This window comes from Thamnophis sirtalis, unplaced genomic scaffold (genome assembly GCF_051295495.1).
Source record: "Thamnophis sirtalis isolate CommonGarterSnake01/CBP01778 unplaced genomic scaffold, rThaSir2_p1.2 scaffold_5, whole genome shotgun sequence".
Lineage (NCBI taxonomy): Eukaryota > Metazoa > Chordata > Lepidosauria > Squamata > Natricidae > Thamnophis > Thamnophis sirtalis.
Genome location: NW_028261385.1, coordinates 71,546,482 through 71,567,861, shown reverse-complemented (window position 1 = coordinate 71,567,861; position 21,380 = coordinate 71,546,482). Strand labels below are relative to the sequence as shown.

At 41.0% G+C, this 21,380-nt stretch overlaps 2 protein-coding genes across 2 annotated transcripts in view; both read left to right on the top strand.

The window, feature by feature from the left end:
- The first annotated feature begins 613 nt into the window (after window positions 1–613).
- LOC148045422 (uncharacterized) lies at window positions 614–1,876 on the top strand. The gene has a single exon (XM_087715116.1). It carries the CDS (start codon window positions 667–669, stop codon window positions 1,612–1,614), a length of 948 nt encoding a protein of 315 aa, XP_087571242.1. The 5' UTR covers window positions 614–666; the 3' UTR covers window positions 1,615–1,876.
- A 6,066-nt stretch (window positions 1,877–7,942) lies between these two features.
- The window catches only part of PGM5 (phosphoglucomutase 5), a 60,354-nt gene continuing 46,916 nt past the window's right edge, over window positions 7,943–21,380 (top strand). Inside the window, exon 1 of the mRNA XM_014057785.2 lies at window positions 7,943–8,640. Coding sequence (XP_013913260.2) covers window positions 8,380–8,640 — 261 coding nt within the window. The 5' untranslated portion in view covers window positions 7,943–8,379. The remainder of the gene's footprint in view (window positions 8,641–21,380) is intronic.

Sequence of the window (21,380 nt, the reverse complement as noted above, 5' to 3'; positions counted from 1 at the left end):
TCTCCAGTTCATTTTTCCCATTTCATGAATAAGCTATGCCTTCTTTCTATGAGTGTCCACTTTGCCTTGCTTTCCAAAAAATCCCATTGCCTAGAGGCTCTCTTCCAGAATACTCTCTGATTTCTGGACTGTAAGCCACCAGAAAGTAGGATAGGCTTTCAAGAAGACATGCATCTTTTAACCAACATTAATTTACCAAAAAATGAAACAAAACACATCAGAATTTTGAGCCCAATAATTAGTTTTAACAGTTCCTACTTCTTCCATATTCCAGTTCCCTTTATTTCAGCCGTCTAGTAGGCTGATTGGACCATCACCTGTCACTATTAGCCATGATATCAACGGTTGATGACTGCAACTTATCATTTGGCAAGCCATGCCATGCCCCTCTTTAAAACCCCATTCACACGAGACACCTGGATAGGATTTCTGAGTTCACCTTCCTATGTGACACTCCTGTCAGTCAGAGGGAAAGGGAGGGGGGTCCCCTCCGATGCGCTCCCCCCTTCCCTAGGGATTAGAGCATGCCAATGGAAAAGGAGACCCTCCCTCTTCAGATGACAGGGAGGATAGAAACGGGGCAATAAAAGACCCCACAGCTTCGAAGCTGGGTCATTCGGTCGCACCGCTTGCAGGTCTTCGTGGCCGCGTGGATCTTCCCTTCCTATGAGCCCATCCGGCAAGGAAGCCTTTCAGGAACCTCTCCGAGGAGGTCGGAGTTCAGATGAGGAAGAAAGTCCCGGCGTCTTGGGCGAAAGGCCCCGTCCCAAGGAGACCCGGAGCGGCGGTGGCGGGAACCACCAGCCTGCCAGAGCAACGGTGGCTGCTGCAGCTGCGACTCCGCCCGAGGGGCTGGCCAAGCCTCCTTACTCCTACATCGCGCTGATCACCATGGCCATCCTGCAGAGCCCGCAGCAGCAGCTCCCTCTGAGCGACATCTGCGCCTTCATCCGCGGGCGTTTCGCCTACTACGGCCGGCGCTTCCCCGCCTGGCAGAACTCCATCCGCCACAACCTCTCGCTCAACGACTGCTTCGTCAAAGTGCCCCGCCAGCCCGGCAGCCCCGGCAAAGGCCACTTGTGGCGCCTCCACCCGGCCTCTCAGGGCATGTTTCACAACGGCAGCTTCCTGAGGCGCCGGCAGCGTTTCAAGCGGCCTCCGGGACCCTCGGCCGCCGGGATCCTGCTCTTCCCACCTTCCTCTGGGCCTTTGCTGCCTCCGGCCGCCGGGCTTCTGCCCGCCTGCGCCTCGCCGCCGTCGACGGAAAGAAGAGCGGGAGCGGCCCGAGGGTCCGTGCAAGCGGGGAAGGGGCGCCAGGAAGAAAAGAGACCCCCGGGGGGAATCGGCCTGCAGGGCGGCGACAGCAGCAGCAGCAACAGGTGCTCCTTCAGCATCGAGAGCATCATGAAGACGGCGCCCGCCCTGGTGCAGCTGAGCGCTTGGATCCCCTCCTCTCCCGCCGCCACCTGCAACCGCAGCCCGGCTCTGCTCTCCCGCCCGGAGCGCCTCGTGGCCTCGTGGAGGACCTTGCTGGCTCCCGGCACCGGTCAGGGTCCCGCAGCGCTCTTCGCGGGTCACTCAGAGTTGACCCTCAGCCCGTCTCCTGCCTTTTAGACCCGCGCTCCCTTTCTCTTACCGGACTTTGCAAATTGCTTGCAGGCGACAGTTTCAAGGACGCGTCGGGTCTTTCATCTGACCTCCAATCGCTCTGCTTTAACACGCCCCCCCCAAAAAAAACCCCTGAAGAGGTGGCTCCTTAAATTGTGAAAGTCACTTCCCCGGTTTCCCTCTTTCGCACCACGCCGATGAGGATGTCTGACTCCCTTCCTGGGGTGAAGCACAGCATCCTACATAAGGAAAACGTCCTCCTTCTTCAGGCAGCGACTGAGCAAAGTTTACATGTGCCCCACATCTAAAGATCCACTTTAATACAGTGAAGTGTGACTGAACCAAAAAAAAGAAAGAAAGCAACTTGACAGACTCCTTGTTTTCTAATCAGAATTGGGTTGGAGCTGACTGCTCAATTGGTTGTCAACATTTTAAAAAAAATCAGAAATAGATGACTGATGAAAGGGCTAAATTGATAAAAGATATTCCATTTTATGAACAGCATGAGGCACTTTGAATCCCAGGTTTTGCATTTACCTCCTTATAGCAACTTGTGTTTGTGTTTCCTTCCAGTTCAGAATATTCATTCTTTTTTCTTCCCCAAATATTGTGGGTTATTCTGGATTATTAGAATTAGTCTGGTCCCTTTCATCTGTCCTCCCATGCCTACCTATATAATGCTGTATTCCTCAATAATGATTGTAATCACTCACATTAAAGCTATATATATATATATCCTAAAATCCAAGAAATTAACCAAGTTTGAAATTTATCCAAAGAGAGACTGACTCCATGCAGAGATCAGATGTCCAAGAATCTTTCATTAGATGTTTGTCAAACATCAACAGGTTGTTTAGAGCAACTAAAAATTATAACTTTTTGTTATTTCTTACATTTTACTTTCAACTACTTAGTTCAACATGTCTCCTAATTCCCAGCCACTATAATTAGTTTTGAACTGAAAAGATCTCTGTTTGCATTTCTACTTTATACACATATCCCATTCCTTAGTTTATTCTTTTCATAAAGCATCAAAACGTATTTTGAACTACAGGCAAATTATTATAATAGTATGAGTTAGAGTGTCTTTGGCACCAAAGTCAAATATAGGTAGTTCTCATGTGAACAGATTGCCCTTCTTGGAGAATAGATCAGTATGTATTATGCTATCTGTTCTAGGCCTCAAAAAATATCCTATTTAGTTCAGAAATATATCCCACAGCAAAATTTCAAGGGCCAGCTATAAATGTAATCAACTTCTATTCCTAGAATGGAGGGAACCTCATTTTATTATTTGCTTCAGACAACAAAATAGTTTTGGATGAATTTTTCTTCAATTCAATAAAAAAAGTTCACAGAGAGCAGACTGCAGGGAAGTTAAGATAAAGATTGCCAGTAACCCAGCTCATCTGCTAGGGTAGATGGAGAATTAAGCATCCTATGTCATCTGCTTGCTTTTTCATATCTAATTTATTTCCATTCTATGTTTTGTTCATGATCCTGGGAGATCTGGGTTTTATCAAAACACATTGTTATTACTTCTGTGAGACTTATGTAAAGGCAAACTGTATTATACAGAATCAAACAATAAATTAAGATAGTAAAAAAACATTTTTGTGAAATTTAGAAGGTTATCTTTTTAATGTTCTGCACATATAAAAATTCTGTTTGCAATAAAGTAGATCAGAGAAGGTGCCATGCTAATTTTTTGTGGTTCTTTGTGTGTGTTATATATAGGATTTTTTTCCCAATGCGGAAATGATTTTTAAAAATAGTATAGTACTACATCAGTGAGTAAAATTTGCTCTCATTTTAGTTAAGTGTGTGTTTAGGCTAAACATAATATCATAGCCCCAGATTGGGGAATCAAAAAACATCTATCTAATAGCCCACACTGGACCAGTAAGTCAAAATACAGTCCATAACCTTCAATGAAGATGCTTTCACTCTGCAGTGGAATGATTTCAATTGATAAACAAACACATCTTTTCCTGTCAGATTGCATTATATTAAGCATTTGTAGGTCCATGCTTCTTTATGCAACTTTTAATTTCTGCACGGCTTTTGCATTCAACATCAGGCTTATAACCATACATCAACACAGGTTGTTACTTATACAATGTGTTAACTATAAATGGAAAAACATGTCAAAGCAGTTGGAAAGCAGCTGAAGATGGCACTTCATCCTGCAGTGGATTGACTTGGGCTAATAATGAAATCTATGTGTCTGTCTATCTATCTGCCTGTCTATCTATCGACACCCATCTAAACATATACACATGCATACACACATATACCTATGATTTAACTTTATTTGGAAATTTGTCTTGATAGCATACATAGATATTACAAACGCAACCGATATGAGATATGTTTTATTAACAAGAAATAAAACTGCTCCTGAATTTATGTTAATAGTGGTTAACAAACAACTTTTTTTCAAGGTTACCAAAACTTATATTTTTATACAGCTGAACTCAAGTGTTCTGATTAAGGTTATGTGTATCTTGGGGGAAAAAATAGTATACAATGTAGATTTTTCACTCCAGGTGGCGCTATTTAATCACTTTCTCTGGTATTTGAAAAAGTTTAAAATACAGGCACCAAGCTGCTATTTTGGATTTCTATTGTCAGAATAAATATTTTTCTTGCTTGCTTTTCAAATTATTAAATCTTATTTTGGTTTTTTTAGTACTATATTCTAGGATTGGTGGCATTATTGTGGATGCTTTATTTAAGGTTTTTTCCAAGAAGAAAAGCATTACTGAATAAGTTTCTGAACCTGCTACCCAGTTGCTGGTAATCAGTATAGTGTTTCCAGGGAGAAAGAGAAAGAAGATATACAACATAAGTGAGATTAACATATGTTTTATCTGGAATATTTGCTGCAATTTTTGCAGATTTTGTCAGAAAAACATCTTGGGCTGAAAAGCTTTGCATTTCTACAGTATCCTTAGTTAATCACCATCCCTTTCAAATATATTAACTCTAAAACAATAATACTTACCCTGAATATTAAGACAAGCTTAGAATTATACATATTTAATATTGTCTAATTAATGCAATCTCATATCAATATTATGAGATTAAAATATATATGCATGTCTTAGCATTTGTGAATGTTTTTAAAGTAATTACAAGCATCGAGCTGCATAAAAATAGAATTTTTCTGATGATTCACAAAAATTATTTTACTTTTTCCATAACTTTAATTCCCAGGAGTTTATTGTTACATTTCACAAAGATTATTGGCAGTTATTCAACACTTAGCCTTTCTGTGCAGAACATTCAGGCAGTTAAGAAAGTACTCAATACACCAGTGAAATAAACAGAAAATATCCATATGTAACAGGGAAGTATATTACAATTGTTGTATTTTTCATTAAGTATACATATTAAACAATTTTTAATACAGCTCAGGACAAGAGATAAGTGTTCATAATAAAAATATAGTAATAGAATTAGTAGAGCTTTTCACTGAAAAATGGAGGATGGATGAAGTAGAAAATCCAGCAGATGCTAAATAAGTTTATCTATTAATACTTTACTGTATATCCATGTCCACAGGAATAGTGCTTTTTACCTTTGGTTTAAATAGAAAACTGGAAGCAGGTAAATGTGCATTCTGAACTTACAAACAAGTTTTTTCTTCTTACATAGCAAAAGGGAGGGGGGGGGGAAGAAGCATTATTCCAGAATTTTTTTTGCCACTTTGTAAATCCCAAAGTTTTCCAAAGCTTGCTTCAGAATAATTAGGTTTGGCAACAACCTCGTAAAGGAAGAAAATGCACAGTAATCTTTTGCTGTGTATCCCCACTTGCATAAATATAGTGAAAAGTAAGCTTAAACTAAAAGCATTTGGTAAACCTGCCAAGAGTATAAATTGAGCAATCTGATACCTTACTTTTCAAACATGATTTATGCATTGTGGCTGTTCCAATGCTCCATATGAACTGACTAAATATCCTAGAATTTGTTTCAGTGTTTTCCAATGTGCAAGACTTCCATTATAAACATGGTACCTCCCCGCCCCACCCTTTGCTGAATTTAGTGTTGGTGCTTAAAGCATTTCATCATTTATCTGAAAGTGATGAATTGCTGGTTTCCAGAAGACAATGCATTTTTTCATATTTTGTCCTCACACTTATAGCATATACTTACTTGTAATTTCCCTTCGGTGTTTTTCTCTAAATACTGCTGGTCCTCATTAACTGAACTGCCTCCTTTAGTGACTGCAGTTACAAATGTGATGAAAAAGTAATTTTACTATCATTTACTACCTTGGCAGGTCTATAAAGCAAAGGAAAGCTGAAATAACATCGTAAGCACAGCTGCAGTTTCACTTAGTGGCTGCTTCACTTAACTCTGACTTACTGATCTAATGGTAGTCACTAAATGAGGACTTCCTATAAGCATAGTCTTGTAGATGAGTTTAAGATCAAGTATTTCAGCTAAACAAAGCTGTTAAGAAAGCTGAAATCAAAATTTCCTATTTCTTGACTAACAATTAAAAAATTCAAACTGGTCTTTATAGCACATAGTTTTTTAAGGTCCTTTATCCATTCCCCTTCCTGTAATCAATGCCATCAACTGAGTCCAGAGAGGTTACATCAGTGATTAAATGTATATCACAAGGTACATAAAGTTTATTTACATAGTTGCATACAAAACATGAGATATATACAAAAGGAGTAGTTTGTGTCGGGAGATTACAACATTTCCATTATTTTCTTCCTTTGTGTACATCCATGTCCTAATAGACACCTTCCCAAAGACGTACTTCATAATGACGGTGTCCACCCTACTCCCTGTTCCATAAACTAGCATATAATATGAAACTGGGGTAGACTAAACTGTGGGTAAGCATGGTGTGCAAATATCACCCAGCCTGTGACTTTGTATGAAATACGCCTGATGAATTCCTTCTTCAGCTACAATCAATAGCTTGATGGTTGGAATTCCTGAGATATAAATTTATCCCATTTAAACATACAGGAAAAATACAGTATTTAGGAACATAATATAGAATATGTTTATCTTCCCTTAACATGATGAGAAACTGAATTGTTTTATGTCAGTCAATGTGTTCTTATTGTGACATATTTTTTCTTCCATATTCTCTTCCAGCCAGTCTTGTACCAAACTATCTCTGGCATCATCAGAGTAATGGATCCAAAATAGCACAGTGAGGAAACAGTATATTATTTATTGGGTAACTTTAGATTCTGGACTTAATGGTCTTTGGATGGTAAATTGTAATTAAGATTAGAATACGTTCTAGTTTAGCTAGGGCTATCCCAATTTGGGGCTATAGTCTGCTGGCATAAAATAAAAAGTCCTTAGTAAAGGGCTTGAAAATATGATAATAATGTAGTACAATCCTGTTAATCTGGTGGATAGAGACCTAGGATTTAATCTCAAAGGAGAAAGAGGAAAAAGTGATTCCTTCTTCTGAAATAAGCCATTATGGAATGGTTTCCATTTAACCACCAATTGTGTTTCTTTTCTCTCTGGCTGGATTTCTGACCCAGGGGAGAAAGAGGAAATTCATTAAAAAAAGCAAAAAGGACAGAAAGAACAATAACAATGGGGACGTGTGTGTGACTGAACAGGACAAACATAAAAACAAGAGATGCAGCACAAAATTATGTGAAAATTAAGTATATTTTGCATCACCGCTATCAATCTTTTTTTTCCTTCCAACGTCCTCTCCTTTCTTTGTGTCTTACAGAGTGAAAACCTGAGGGTGGGGCCTATAAAATTACTGATTTAAAGTTGTAACAACTTTATTTAGTTGAAGAACTAAGCAGATAATGTTCAATTAATTACCATTTGGAGAAGCCTTTTTTGTTTTCTAATGCATACCAGCTGCTTCTGGTATTAGACAAAGGAAACCTTAACCTTGCATTTTCAAAAATGCTGACTTGAGAACTCACCTGATACCAAGGCCCAAAGCAACAGGAGGTGGGGGGGAAGGTTACTAAACCAAATCCAAGTTATAAAAGGAACCCAACTGCACTGTCAATGCTGGTGTGTCATGCGGATTGCTTGGAAATACATAACCTTTCATCCTGGTTGATCCCATTGTCCTAACAGAACATTATCCTAATGCTTTTAGCTTTGTGGGCCTTGCACCCTTATGGGCTGCGATTCCAGCCCAGAACTCCCTTTTAGCTGATCCAAAAGAGCATTCCCAACCAGCAAGTCGAGAAGCGGGCCAGGCTGATCTATAAAGGGGCTGGGCGGCTTTGTGCAAAATAGAAAGCTGGAGGACTGACAGGATGTGATCCTCTGGAACAAATGTCTTTCACAGAGAGAGACGCCCCAGCTTCTAGTTACATCTCTGGCAGCGAACAACAATCCTCAGCTTCGCTTACCAGGGTTATTACTGGCCGAGGCTGCCGCCTGCAAAAGAGGCTTTGGCAGCCCCCTCGTGTCCTTCTTCGAAAAGGGCAGCTGGCTCGTCCCGGAGGACACTGCAGAGAGGGAGAGCGTGGGCAAACCGGCTGCGAGCGCCCCGGGCGGGAAGAAACCTCTTGCTCTTTGCTTTCCTGAAGCGAACTTGCCTTCGGCATCATGCATAGCCAAGGGACGCCGAGGCAGAACGAGGATTAAGGCGGGAAAAGAGGCGCGGTGGAGTGGCTGGGTAGGGCGGGGCGGCGCTGGGAGCTCATCCTTCTCCTAACGGGAGCGCCCCAGGCAAGAGGCATCGCCGCGCCGACCGAAAGAAGCTCCTCGCCGGGATCCTGTGCAGGCTAGAAGCCGAGCGCCATGGAAGGGAGCCCGATCCCGGTGCTGACCGTGCAAACGGTCCCGTACGACGACCAGAAGCCGACGGGCGGCGGAGGGCTCAGGAGGCCCACCGCGGTCTTCGAGGGCCAGCGCAATTACTTGCCCAACTTCATCCAGAGCCTGCTCTCCTCCATCGATCTGCGCGACCGCCAGGGCTGCACCATGGTGGTGGGCAGCGACGGCAGGTACTTCAGCAGGACGGCCACCGAGGTGGTGGTGCAGATGGCGGCAGCTAACGGGGTAAGGGCGGCGCCTCCTCCCTTGGCTCCGCCGGAGCTTCGTTGAAGGAGGACTTTCTCCAGCGGAATATTAGGGGATTTCTCCCCCCCCCCCAGCACTTGTAACCAAGAATGTAGATGAGGCTATTAGGGCAATTTGTCCTTATCCATTTTGGGGAATTCTGGATTCCAAAAAAGTTTGGATCCAGTTGATCTTGTAAAACCAATTTATAAAAGGTCAGTTGGATCCGATCTCCTTTTGAATCTTCAAGTTGCCATTATTCTAGTGGATAATGGATTGGATCCATAGGGTAATGGATCTCCAGCCCATGATTTATTTATCACATCTTATTACAAATGTGCAGGATATATATTCTGTCATGCACCATCTTTCTGTTATCTATGGCTTCCATTCAATTCATTTATATCTATAACGGCTCATGCTTTCCTTTGTAGATCTGTTTGTTAGCCTGCCCTTCATTGCCCCATCTGTGTAAGTTACTAACTCTTGTAATGATCGAAGTGTGCTACAGGACTTGGTGTACTGATTGGTTTGTTGTGAGTGTTAGAGAAGAGCTATTGATAGTTTACAGTTTACTGGGGTCTATTTCGGAAGCTCATTAAATTTCTCTATGTTTGACATACTGAGTTTGAGTTTGACATATTTACTCCAATAGTGTATGGAAATAATGAAGTGGTTTTGCATTGTGTTGTCTTTCTTGTCTTCCACCATATCTTCCAAATTGTTCCAAAGTCTTTGTCTAATAGTGTCACATTCTTTTTGTTATTCACTCAATCTGCCTGATCATATAGTTTGCATATGGCATGCTTTCAGCTGTTCCTGCCTTTTCATGACTTAATAGAACTACAATATAAACCATCAAAATTTTAGCCTAGCGTATAATGCAAACTCTGTATGGTTAGTTCAGTGTGCTGTATGAAGCCAGGAAGTTGTGTTAACTAAGCAGAGTATATGATGAAATACATGTAAGTGTATTGTGTGAATTCAGCCGGTAATCACTCTTGTAATCTCTTTATATTTCTATAATTTCATAGAAAAAGATGGATTTGAAATCTGTGAAGTGAAAAGTTACAGTTTCTCGAGCATGGTTATCTACATTACTTTAGTTTAAAAGTAGTTCCATCACATCAGTAAATCTATTTAGGAAGAAAAATGTGCACTTAGACATAATTAAGGCCGGTTTACAAATTTAAAACCCATAATAATTTCAATATAACAAGGATATGTTTAATATCCAAGCTATACGTATCACATTTTTATACTTTTGAAGGCCATACAGTGTATTTCTGAGTCAGTGACATCTGCTTGACCTTTTTCTTGGCTTGCAGAGAATAAGGAATCTCCCTCTGAAGAGACAATAGTAGATTTGCTGTGGGAAAGTATTGGAGACAAATCTGCCTTGGAAGGAAATTCAAACATTCAGCCAAATCCTCTACAAATGTCTTTCATACTTTTACTGAAGAATTTTGACATGCTCTTTGTTATGCTCTTAACAAAGAGAGAGATAATCTAAAAAGGAGTGCCCACCATTTGTATTTTCTACTGATATTAAGAAACTGGATTTGATGGCGCACCTCTTGCCACCTTGGTGGATTGTTCACTTCCAAAACTACACACAAAAAAGTTTATGAATAGCCTATATAAACCAGTTATAAACTTGAATAGACCTAATCTGAAGCTAGGATTGTAAAGAGCAAAGCACAAATTGGAGATAAAGGAGATTAAAAGCTAGAATAAGAAAGACCAAACAGGCTGCTAATTAGCATGATTTCCAAGCTTAAATCGATCTTACCTGTAGGATTTTATCAGATGAGTTGGAAATGTCTCTTCTTCTTTTGTTCCTGCTTAAGCATAAACATGGCCCAGTAATGTTTTTTTTCCCTGTCATGTTAGTTTTTTACCGCCAGCCTCCTTCCCAGCTCCAGTCTCTAAAAGGGATCCTTTCCTTTTTCAGGTGTAAATTTTATATTTTGTTTTTTGTTCTGATATAATTTTAATGGCTAAAGTTTGTTACCCTTCACTGACATTCGGTTGCTGGTGTGGTCAAGGTTTAGGATTTCCCCAGTTATTATTGTTATTTTATAGATTGCTGCAGTTATACTCCTTTCTGGCTGGTTGCTGGGTTTGGTCCTCTGTGTCCAATTTGGCTTGGACTTGAGAGACATCTGCTTGATAATGCCTGATTGGTGCTTTGCATAGGACTTTTCAGGTCTTGCATGGATCCCTCAGACAGTAAATGGAGAACAAATCCTTGTTGCACAGAAGAGTTAAAACCCATTGGTCTAAGTCAGTGTTTTTCAACCACTGTGCCGCGGCACACTAGTGTGCCGTGACATAATATAAGGTGTGCCGTGGAAAAATTACTTTATATATAGTCAATATAGGCACAGAGTTAAAAAAAAATTACATTTTTTAATGGTGGTGTGCCTCATGATTTTTTTCATTAAAAAAGTGTGCCTTTGCACAAAAAAGGTTGAAAAACACTGGTCTAAGTTACTGTCTATACTCACTTTGCCCACTTAGAGTGATTGATGGCCCACAGGTAACACCTGGAGCAGTGGTGGGTTCCTAACCGGTTTGCTACTGGTTCACTGAGAGGGTGTTTTGCATGCACATGCCGCACGTTGCACATGCGCAGTTGACTGAAAACGGTGGTGGCAGAAGAGATCGGGGAACTGGTTCGGGGGTGTGGCAGGCCTGAGTCGCTGCTGGTTCCAGGGATCCAGGTCGCCATACCACTACCGGTTCAGCCGAACTAGTAGGAACTCACCACCGACCTGGAGGAAAGAGAATCCATCAGTCCCTTGCCTTAACCTGGTACACAATAAATAAGGATAATGCAATCCGGTGACATTGGTTTATGGTAGAATGGGGATCAATCTGAATGGGGCCAGTCAACATTGTGCTGACATATTATTTTGCTGACTAAATAACTGCTGGAGAGCATATTGATTCAGCAGTGAGGAAGAGCCCTATGAATTCTGATTAGAATAGTTCCTGGAAAATAGTTTAACTAGCGTGGATATAATTGATCCCCACACAGTATATACTTGTTCCAGTAGATTCTTTCTTTATCCCCTCCCATTACTTGGATATTTTGTCCATACTGTACAGTATCAGCACTTTATTTTTCTCCCTTTGCTGTGCATTTTGGAGCCCCCTGGTTAAATATTTCAAATTGTTGACATTAAAAAAACATCTAACCTTTTTCTCTATTATATCACATCAGGCTTGACCTTCCCCACAAGATATGTCAGGAGAACAGATCAGACGACTATTGCAATAATAATTTCTTTCTGATTATTTTCTCATAACTGCAGGCAATAGTGCTGCTATTTTGATATCGTATTGACTTGGCTTTGCAACCATTTCCTTATCAAATGCCATTATAATTTAGAATTAGTTTAGAATTAGTTAAATGTTCTTTATATTCTTGAAAAATCTGTCTTGTCATGAATGCTAAGACTTTCTTCTTTTAATCCAATCTTGTTAAATTTGTTGAGGAAAAAATATAAGTGAAGGAAACAATCTGTTCTTCAGTATGGAATGTGGGAAAGAGCCGAAGAACATGCTTTGTATGGGAAAAAAATTCCATGTTTGATCCAGAATCTTAAAAACATGCCTCTTATTTGACTGTTTGCCAGTAATGACAGTTAAGAGCCAGAAGCATTAAAAAGCAGTATTACTTTCTATAAGACAGCTTTACTTTCAGTTTCAGTGCACTACTACGTTTGATTAAAATGGGAAAACATTAGCTGGTTCATACAGTGCATTAAGCAGTGTTTTTATTAATTATGGTTTATTGACTAAATTACAGTTGGCCAGTATCACACAGTAAGTTAAGCCATGAAAACTGGTTGAGAAACCAAAATGGACAGTATGGAGATTCTCAGTCATCCAGATCATGGTCGTCCTAAAAGTGCTTTTCTGAAAGGCAACTGGACTTTCTTGGTTGTTTTTTTCTTTGAAAACATTTTGCTTCTCATCCAAGAAGCTTCTTCAAACAAGTTACTTTAAGTGATGTGAACTTGGCCGTTACAAAGAACAAATAAGGAATACAAAAACAAAAACTTGGCAGCATCTGAGATGTAATCTTTGTCTATGCATATTTCAAAGTTAATTTATTGCTTTAAATGTATGACAATTATGAAAGAGATTGGTCGGCGTAGCAATTCTTAAGACTTTTCCTTAACAAGTCACTCAAATAGAATTTTATGTGACCAAGTGTTCTATATTTTTCAAACTATGTATGGGACATTAGAATTCTGATAATAGTGCCTTGACTGAATACTGATAGACAGAAATAGTTTTACATTCCACTGAAATGTATTATAAGTCAAGGCATTTTAAGAGTTAGCTTTTTTTAATAAACTATGTCATTTTAATTTTAAGGCAAGGCACAGATAATTTAGAACAATCCATTCTTTGAATGTATAGGATTTGCGGGCTCAAACATTCTAGACACTCTGGCCAAGTATGCTTTAAACAATTTCACCCATGTGTCCCAGTTTCTTCAGCTTGTTTTTATTTTTATTAAAAGAAAAAAAACAGCCTTTTGAGAAATATTCTTCTACTGTCTACAAAAAGGAGTTGCATGATTAAGAGCTCCTTTGCACACAACGCCTCCCCCCCCCCACAACTAGACTGTAAATGTCTGTTCACCAGTATGTTTCAAAGAGTGGTAGGATTCAAATTTTTCTAATACCAGGTTTGTGGGCATGGCTTGGTGGGCATGGCAGGGGAAGGATACTGTATAATCTTCATTCCCTCCACACTCCAAGGGAAGGATACTGTAAAATCTCCATTCCCTCTCCACTTCAGGGGAAGGATATTGTAAAATCTCCATTCCCTCCCCACTCCAAGAGAAGGTTACTGCAAAATCCCCATTCTCTCCTGATCAGTTGGGACTCGGGAGGCCGAGAATAGATGGGGGCAGGCCCAGTCAGAGGTGGTATTTACCTGTTCTCCGAACTACTCAAAATTTCAGCTACCGGTTCTCCAGAACTGTTCAGAACCTGCTGAATACCACCTCTGGTTTCAAATCTATACATTTTTGTTATTGTTCTAAGAATGTTTCAAATTTTGAAACTAGTAGAACAACATCTAAGAACAGGTTGTGTTTCATGATATTCTACAGAATTGTCCAAGCCAAATATACACTCTTCTCAGGTCTTTCAACAGATGGCTAGTCTGTCTATATAGATCCTGTCTATGTTCAAAGCCCATAAATCAGCAAGACACTTTTCTTAAAATTGAGAATACCGTCCAGATCATACAGTACATAAAGTAAGGCATAGTTATTTTAATAGTCAAAGGGATTCGTGCGAAGAAAATTGGAACACGTTCATGGCTACCAGTTAAATGCTTCTAATACTTGGAAGTACAAAACATTTGAGTAGTCACATTCTCAAGGGATAAACTCTTACAGTTTTTTTTTAGAATAAAACAACTGATTATATAGCAGTTGTAAAGTTAATAGTACAGTATGATAGAACAGTTAATTAACTTCTACTGCATGCTAAGCAGAGATGGTATTCTGTTTTCTTCACTACTGGTTTGGTAGTGGGAGCGCACACGTCTGGGCATGCGCAGAAGGTCCTTGATGACATCTGGGTGGGTGGGCAGAGCCTTGCGCCGCTGCCACTACCAGTTCGTCGGAAGTGGTAGCATAGCACCTCGGATGTTAAGCCTTCAAGATTTGGCCAATTTTTTTCCTCCATCTATTAGTATACGGATAGTCAATTGTGTTTTGCATGCAATGCTATATTGTTAGAAGCTCTAGTGGGGATAGAAATGATCAGCAATCTGATTGTGGAATTGTCTCCCTTTGGTTTTAAATTATGTTTTCACTTTGTGTCTTCAATCAGTGCCTCCACTCTTACCTTGGTTTGCCTGATGGCGAGGCATTCAACCCAGTTTGAAAATTCTCATTCTATATATTAATACATATCTGAAATGCATACATGAAATACAAGAACTTTCTTGATTCTAGCCAAAAGTCGGAGTTCTCCATCCATTCTTTAAGTGTCTGACCTATTTGATTTTCCCATAGTCTCCTTACCTCCAAACATTCTTCCCACAAATGTATGCATGGCTGTGCTCTCCACTGCATTTCTTCCTTCCTTCCAGCGCTTAATTCACTTCTGCTGTATTTCCCACATCCTTTGCTTCTCCTATCTGCCAACCTCTCTACTCCTCATTGCCTTTCCAGGCTTGTGCTTAAGTCTACTGTGTTTTGGGTTGTAATGTTGCAAAAAGAATATTCTAGTTGCATTTATTAAATTTATTTGCCACCCATCTCACGTTCAAGGTGATTCGAGTCTTGGTCTCATAATATTCTATTAGCTGCAATGTTGGTAGTGTAGTGTTGGTATTCCAAACTCACCACTACCAAAACAAAACAAAAACAAAATTATTAGCTTAATTTAAAATAAAAGTATTAACTATGTCTCCATGCCCGTTGGATGTTGATTCTATTCTCTTTTGGATTATGACTTTTGATTTGCTGCACAAAGCTTGAAACAGCACTAATATTATGTTGATACATTCTTATATTAAAGGATACATTTTCTATGGTTTTGTCATTCTCATCCAGGCATTTTATATATTTATTACACACACACACACACACACACACACACACCAGTGGTGACTTCCGGATCCTGTTGCAACCGGTATAGTGCAACGGGGCCGGCGACCATCACATGAACGTGTGCACACATGTGCAGTGCACGCATGCGTCCTTACCTCCTGCGATGCTCCTTGATGCCTCTGCAATGCTCCAGCTCCTCAGCGGAGCGTCATTCAGGAGCCGTACACTCCGTGCGTGTGACGGAAGCACTGAAGAGCTCAAATACAGTAAAGGATGGTGGGCCCTCCAGAATACCGTACTGGAACGGTAGCTGGTGCTCCCCGCAGGCACCGGTACACCCATACCGGGGCGTACCGCCTACAACCCACCACTGACACACACACTCTTACAGATACAGTATATACTTCCTTCATTATTTTTACAGATAACTCAATAGCCAACATACCTTTCTCCTCCTATTTTGCCCACAACAATTCTGTGACAGGTGCTGAGTTTAAGTGATTGTGCAAAGAATATCCAGATGGCTTTCATGGCTAAGGCTAGACTAGAATTCATGGTTGCCCGTTTGTACCTAATGCCTTAACCTTAGACAAAACTGGCTGATTGTTATTCATTTGTTATGTATAGATTATCAGTAGTGTATTTGAAAAGTGGTATAAGAACAAACCACATAAAATCTGTATAAACTGTTGATGTATCCATTACATGATTTCTGTGCCTATCATTTGGCAACATCTCTATAGTGTGAATTTTAACAATCTGCATTGCTTCCTAGTTTTTTAAGGTCTGAGCTGGATTGTTGACTGTGGTTATGTGTAGAACATGTCACACATTGCCATGTTATGATTTTCTGTGCTTTGTATAAATGCCAAAAGCTATGCCACAGTGTATTTTAAATAACAAATCTAACTTACAAATGTATTTGCAATTTTCAGTAAAAAATATGTGATACTGACTGATTCGAATGGTTATTCAATATTTATTTTATATTTTTATTCCACCCTTCCTTAACAAAATTGAAGCCAAGATGATTGACTTTGTCTGATTCTCTATTCTTTTCAAGTCTTACTTTTTTATTAACTTAACAAAAATATATGACCTGTCATTTTAGGAATTGCTTGAATGTTTTTAAGCAGATTGGATCAAAAGTTGACTTTGTAAATATGTGCAATGTAAATATGCATTGTTTTACAAGACATGTATATAAACAAAAAACTGGAAAAATTACCCCAGAGTTTGCAATAATCTGTTCCCATCTTTTTAGAGCTGAGGTGGTGCAATGGTTAGAGTGCAGCACTGCAGGTTACTTCAGCTGACTGCTAGCTGCAGTTCGGCAGTTCAAATCCCACCAGGCTCAAGGTGGGTAAAATGAGGACCCAGATTGTGGGGGCAATATGCTGACTCTGTAAACCACTTAGAGAAGGCTGTAAAAGCACTATGAAGTGATATATGTGCTAAGTGCTATTGCTATCTTTCTAGCATTGGTACCTCCCCTTGACAGAAAAAGCTGAGTGAAGACAAGTCTACAGTATGATATAGAAATAAGGGGCACACTTTCAAAGCCAGTTTCACAAACAGAAAGAAGTCTTTAAAAGGATGAAAAATACTCCAAAATGATTCTGGATATTATTTTATTCTAGGTCAAATATGAAAACACTTAGAATTGCCTGAAAAGGTTTACTTTTAACCCAAAAGAGATGCCTGGAGCGACGTTGGAGGGCTAGTAACTCCGAATCTGACCAAACACAATTAAGAGCCTTTATTAGGACTTATCTAGTGGCAATACGTGTGGCAAAATGTGCGCATTTTTCCGCTCTTATCGCATCCGCAGAATCTCGCCCAGCTGCCCTGTTTGGGATAGCCCGCTCCCTCTTGAAAGGGAGGGATGCGGACGAACTCTTACAGGGTAGAGCTGAGGAATTTGTTCAGTTTCTGTCAGATAAAATCGCTCGGATCCGGACAGACCTGGACTCCACTTGGACGGTACCAGCCGAGGCGCCGGGGGAAGGTCCTGATCAGATTTTATGAAGCGAGTTTCAACTTGTCGTTCCTGAGGAAGCGGACAAGGCCATGGGAGCAGTGAGTGCCTCCACCTGTTTACTGGACCCGTGTCGCTCCTGGCTGGTCTCGACCAGCAGGGAGGTGACACATGGCTGGCTCCAGAGGATTGTTAACACCTCTCTTCTGGAGGGATCCTGCCCACATTCTCTAAAGGATGCGGTGGTGAGACCCCTCCTCAAGAAACCATCCCTGGATCCAGCCATTTTAAACAACTATCACCCAGTTTCCAACCTCCCGTTCATAGGGAAGGTTGTCGAGAAGGTGGTGGCCTTTCAACTCTGACGGACCTTGGATGAAGCAGATTATCTGGATCCCTTTCAGTCGGGTTTCAGGCCTGGTTACAGCACAGAAACTGCTTTGGTCGCGCTGATCGATGATCTCTGGCGGGCCAGGGATAGAGGACATTCCTCTATCCTAGTGCTCCTTGACCTCTCAGCGGCCTTCGATACCATCCACCATGGTATCCTTCTGCGACGGTTACGGGAGGTGGGAGTGGGAGGCACCGTCTTAAGGTGGTTCTCCTCCTACCTCTCGGACAGGTCGCAGTCGGTGTTGGTTGGAGGACAGAGTTCGACCCCTAGGCCCCTCGAGTGTGGCGTGCCGCAGGGTTCGGTCCTGTCCCCCCTCCTATTTAACATCTACATGAAGCCACTGGGTGAGATCATCCGGCGGCACGGAATTAAATATCATCAATATGCGGACGATACTCAAATGTATCTGTCCGCCCTGTGCCAACTCAGCGAAGCAGTGGAAGTGATGTGCCAGTGCCTGGAGGCTGTCAGGGTCTGGATGGGAACGAACAAGCTTGCACTCAATCCAGACAAGACCGAGTGGCTATTGATGCTACCTCCCAAGGTTAATCCAGACATTCCATCTCTTAGCCTGGGGGGTGAAATTATACACCCCTCAGAGAGGGTCCGCAATTTGGGTGTCCTCCTGGACCCACAGCTGACATTAGAGCACCATCTGTCAGCTGTGACCATGGGGCCTTTCGCCCAGGTTCACCTGGTGCACCAGTTGCAGCCCTACCTGGACCGGGAGGCACTTCGAATAGTCACTCATGCCCTCGTCACCTCAAGACTGGATTGCTGTAATGCACTTTACATGGGGCTGCCCCTGAAGAGTGTTCGAAGACTACAGTTGGTCCAGAACGCAGCCGCGCAAGCGATATGGGGTGCACCTAGATACACCCATGTTACACCTATCCTCCGCGAGCTGCACTGGCTTCCTATTGGTCTCTGGACGCGCTTCAAGGTGCTAGTCATTACTTTTAAAGCCCTTCATGGTTTAGGACCTGGCTACCTGAGAGACCGCCTCCTGCCACTTAACCTCCCAACGATCAACAAGATCACACAGGTTGGACCTCCTCCGGGTGCCGTCAGCCGGACAATGCCGGCTGGCGACTCCCCGGGGGAGGGCCTTCTATGTTGCTGCGCGGCCTTGTGGAACGATCTACCTGCAGAGATCCGGACCCTTGCCACTCTCCCGGCCTTCCGTAAAGCCGTCAAGACCTGGCTGTTCCGGCAGGCCTGGGGCTGTTGATTGATATCCAGCCCTGCTTAGATGGAATAGGTGACATGAATTTTAATACTGTATTTTTATTTTTTGTATCTCTATTTTTTAAAATTAAATGTTTCTTGTCTGTTTTGAGCCGCCCAGAGTCCCTATGGGAGTGGGCGGCATACAAATTCTAATAAAAGATCTACTAATCTGGCCTTCTCGTGCAGACTTCTAGAGATTTGAAAATGTTTGTATCAGAGAAAGAGTTTTTTCCCTGTTCTCTGGTTAGAGTTAGAATCTCGGCCAAAGTAAAAGAATGTTCTGTTAATCATCCCAATCCATTTCCTTATCCATTTCAATTCCATTTAAACGGTAGCAGAGGTGATGGCAGCCTCATTAAGACAAGAAATACAATTTCCTTCCTTCCTTGAATTGCTAGTAATGGAAGCCCCAATGGAATTTTGCTTCTCGGTTCCGTCGAGCTGGAATAGTTCCACATTGTCTACTAAGTAAATTCTAAAAGGGAAAATTGGGAAGAACAAGGTGACTTAAACGGAATTTGGAAAACCTCAGATGTTTCCAATAAGGTAGAAATAACAAATCTTATTTGTGAAGCTTGCTGCTAAGTCATAAGGGGCTTATCCCTCACTAAAACCTATAAATATTTATTGTTACATTAATACCATCTTTTAAAAAAGAAATATGGTTGTTTTTAGTTTAGCTCTTTCCCAAGGAGATGAATGGTTTTCATTTTATGCATGACCATTTAAGCAGGGGGGGGGGAATGAATACACTTTACAGAGAAAAGAATCTGGAGTCGTGCTTGCTTTGTATTTCATTTCAAAATATTCATACAATTTATTATGGTTTCTCAGCACTTCCTTAACCCATTTCAGCTTGATTATGGTAGTCTTCCTCAATCTGGTGTCCCCACCGTAGTCCTATATATACTACAGATGTTCCTCAACTTACGTTCACTAGTAGAATCAAAGTTTCCATTGCTAATCAAGGTTAAAGGGGAGTTGTAAACAATTTTGCAACGTTTATGCACAGTTGTTAAGTGAATGATGGTAATTAAGTGAATCCAGCTTTTTCCATTGACTGCTTGTCAGAAACCAGCTGGGAAGGCCACAAATGGCGATCACATGACCTCATGGTGCTGCAGCAGTCGCAAATACATGCTGGTTGTCAAGTACCAAATTCTGATCACATGACCATGAAGATGCTAGGATGGTCATAAGCAAGGGTGAAATTCAGCAGGTTCTGACAGGTTCTGAAGAACCAGTAGTGGAAATTTTGAGTAATTCGGAAAACCGGCATATACCACCTCTGGCTGGCCCCAGAGTGGGGATGGATTGGAGATTTTGCAGTATCCTTCCACCTAGCCATGGCCCACAGGACCAATAGTAAAAAAAATTGAATTTCACCACTGGTCATAAGTGTAAGGACTGGTCATAACTCATGTTTTCCAGTGTTGTTGTAACGTTGAACGTTTGCTAAACAAATGTTTGAAAGTCAAAGACTAACTGTGTATATGTGTGTGTGTGTGTGTGTGCGTGTGTACGTACACACACACACACACACATGTTATTCATATCCTCAGCCATCCCTCCTTGCATTTGAAATTGTGCTTCAACACATTTGAGAGGCATCAGGCTTTGAAAAACAATCTACCCAATAAGTGATACATTTATTCTCAATTAAATATAAATGTTTCTACCTAATTATTTTTCTTTCTTTTATTTTTATGTTTCTTATCGGTAATCACTTGAAAACCTCCTGTTCTTATCCAGTATATTAAGACTGTTTGACTGGTCCTTTTTTCTGAGTGAGCTTAGAAAACAATCTATTTACGTTGCATTCTGGTAATTTTTTAAAAGAAGGAAAGAGAGAGGGGGTGCGGGAAAAATGGCCTTTTTGCTTTTGGAGTTTCTGCCATTGGTGATGACCTTACGTTCCCTAATATTTTTGGTATAATATTTTCCGAAGAATTTTGAAGCCCTTTTTCATCTAACAATTTTGTGAGGTACAGTAGATGAACATTTATGCAAAATCACTCAGTGAGGTTAATGTCTAAATGAAAGTTTTTATAGTCTGGATTTATTGATGAATTTTAGGTAACATGGTTCAGTGTTTTGTCATGCTACATGAAGGAAATGCACCACAATTTCTCTCATAAACCTCTTTTGAATTTCTAATTGATGAGCGGCTCCTTTCTATATTTTTTGGTGGATAAAATATTACATAAGCACAGAGATGATCATCACCTGTCTTCCTTCAAAAAAACGTACTCAGTTTGTACCCAACTAACATCAATTTAAAATTAATTATAGGCACCCCATCCTCATACACATTTAGATATGTAGAGGGAATAAAGTTCACTCTTCTTTTTCAGCTGTAGAGCTGGGAGGAAGCCTCAGGCTCACATCACTCATCAAAATCTGCTAAGTTCTCACTATGTTAAGGGCACTAAGCCACATTCTTGAACTCCATATACGGCAATGCTGTTGTTTTGCATACCATACGAAGACTGGTATCATGACAAAATTATTATCTCTGAAGACTTGATTACATACCAACTAGGGGC

Excerpts from the sequence above, each read along its gene's own strand:
- LOC148045422 (XM_087715116.1), top strand. The coding sequence starts at position 667 with ATGAGCCCATCCGGCAAGGAAGCCTTTCAGGAACCTCTCCGAGGAGGT.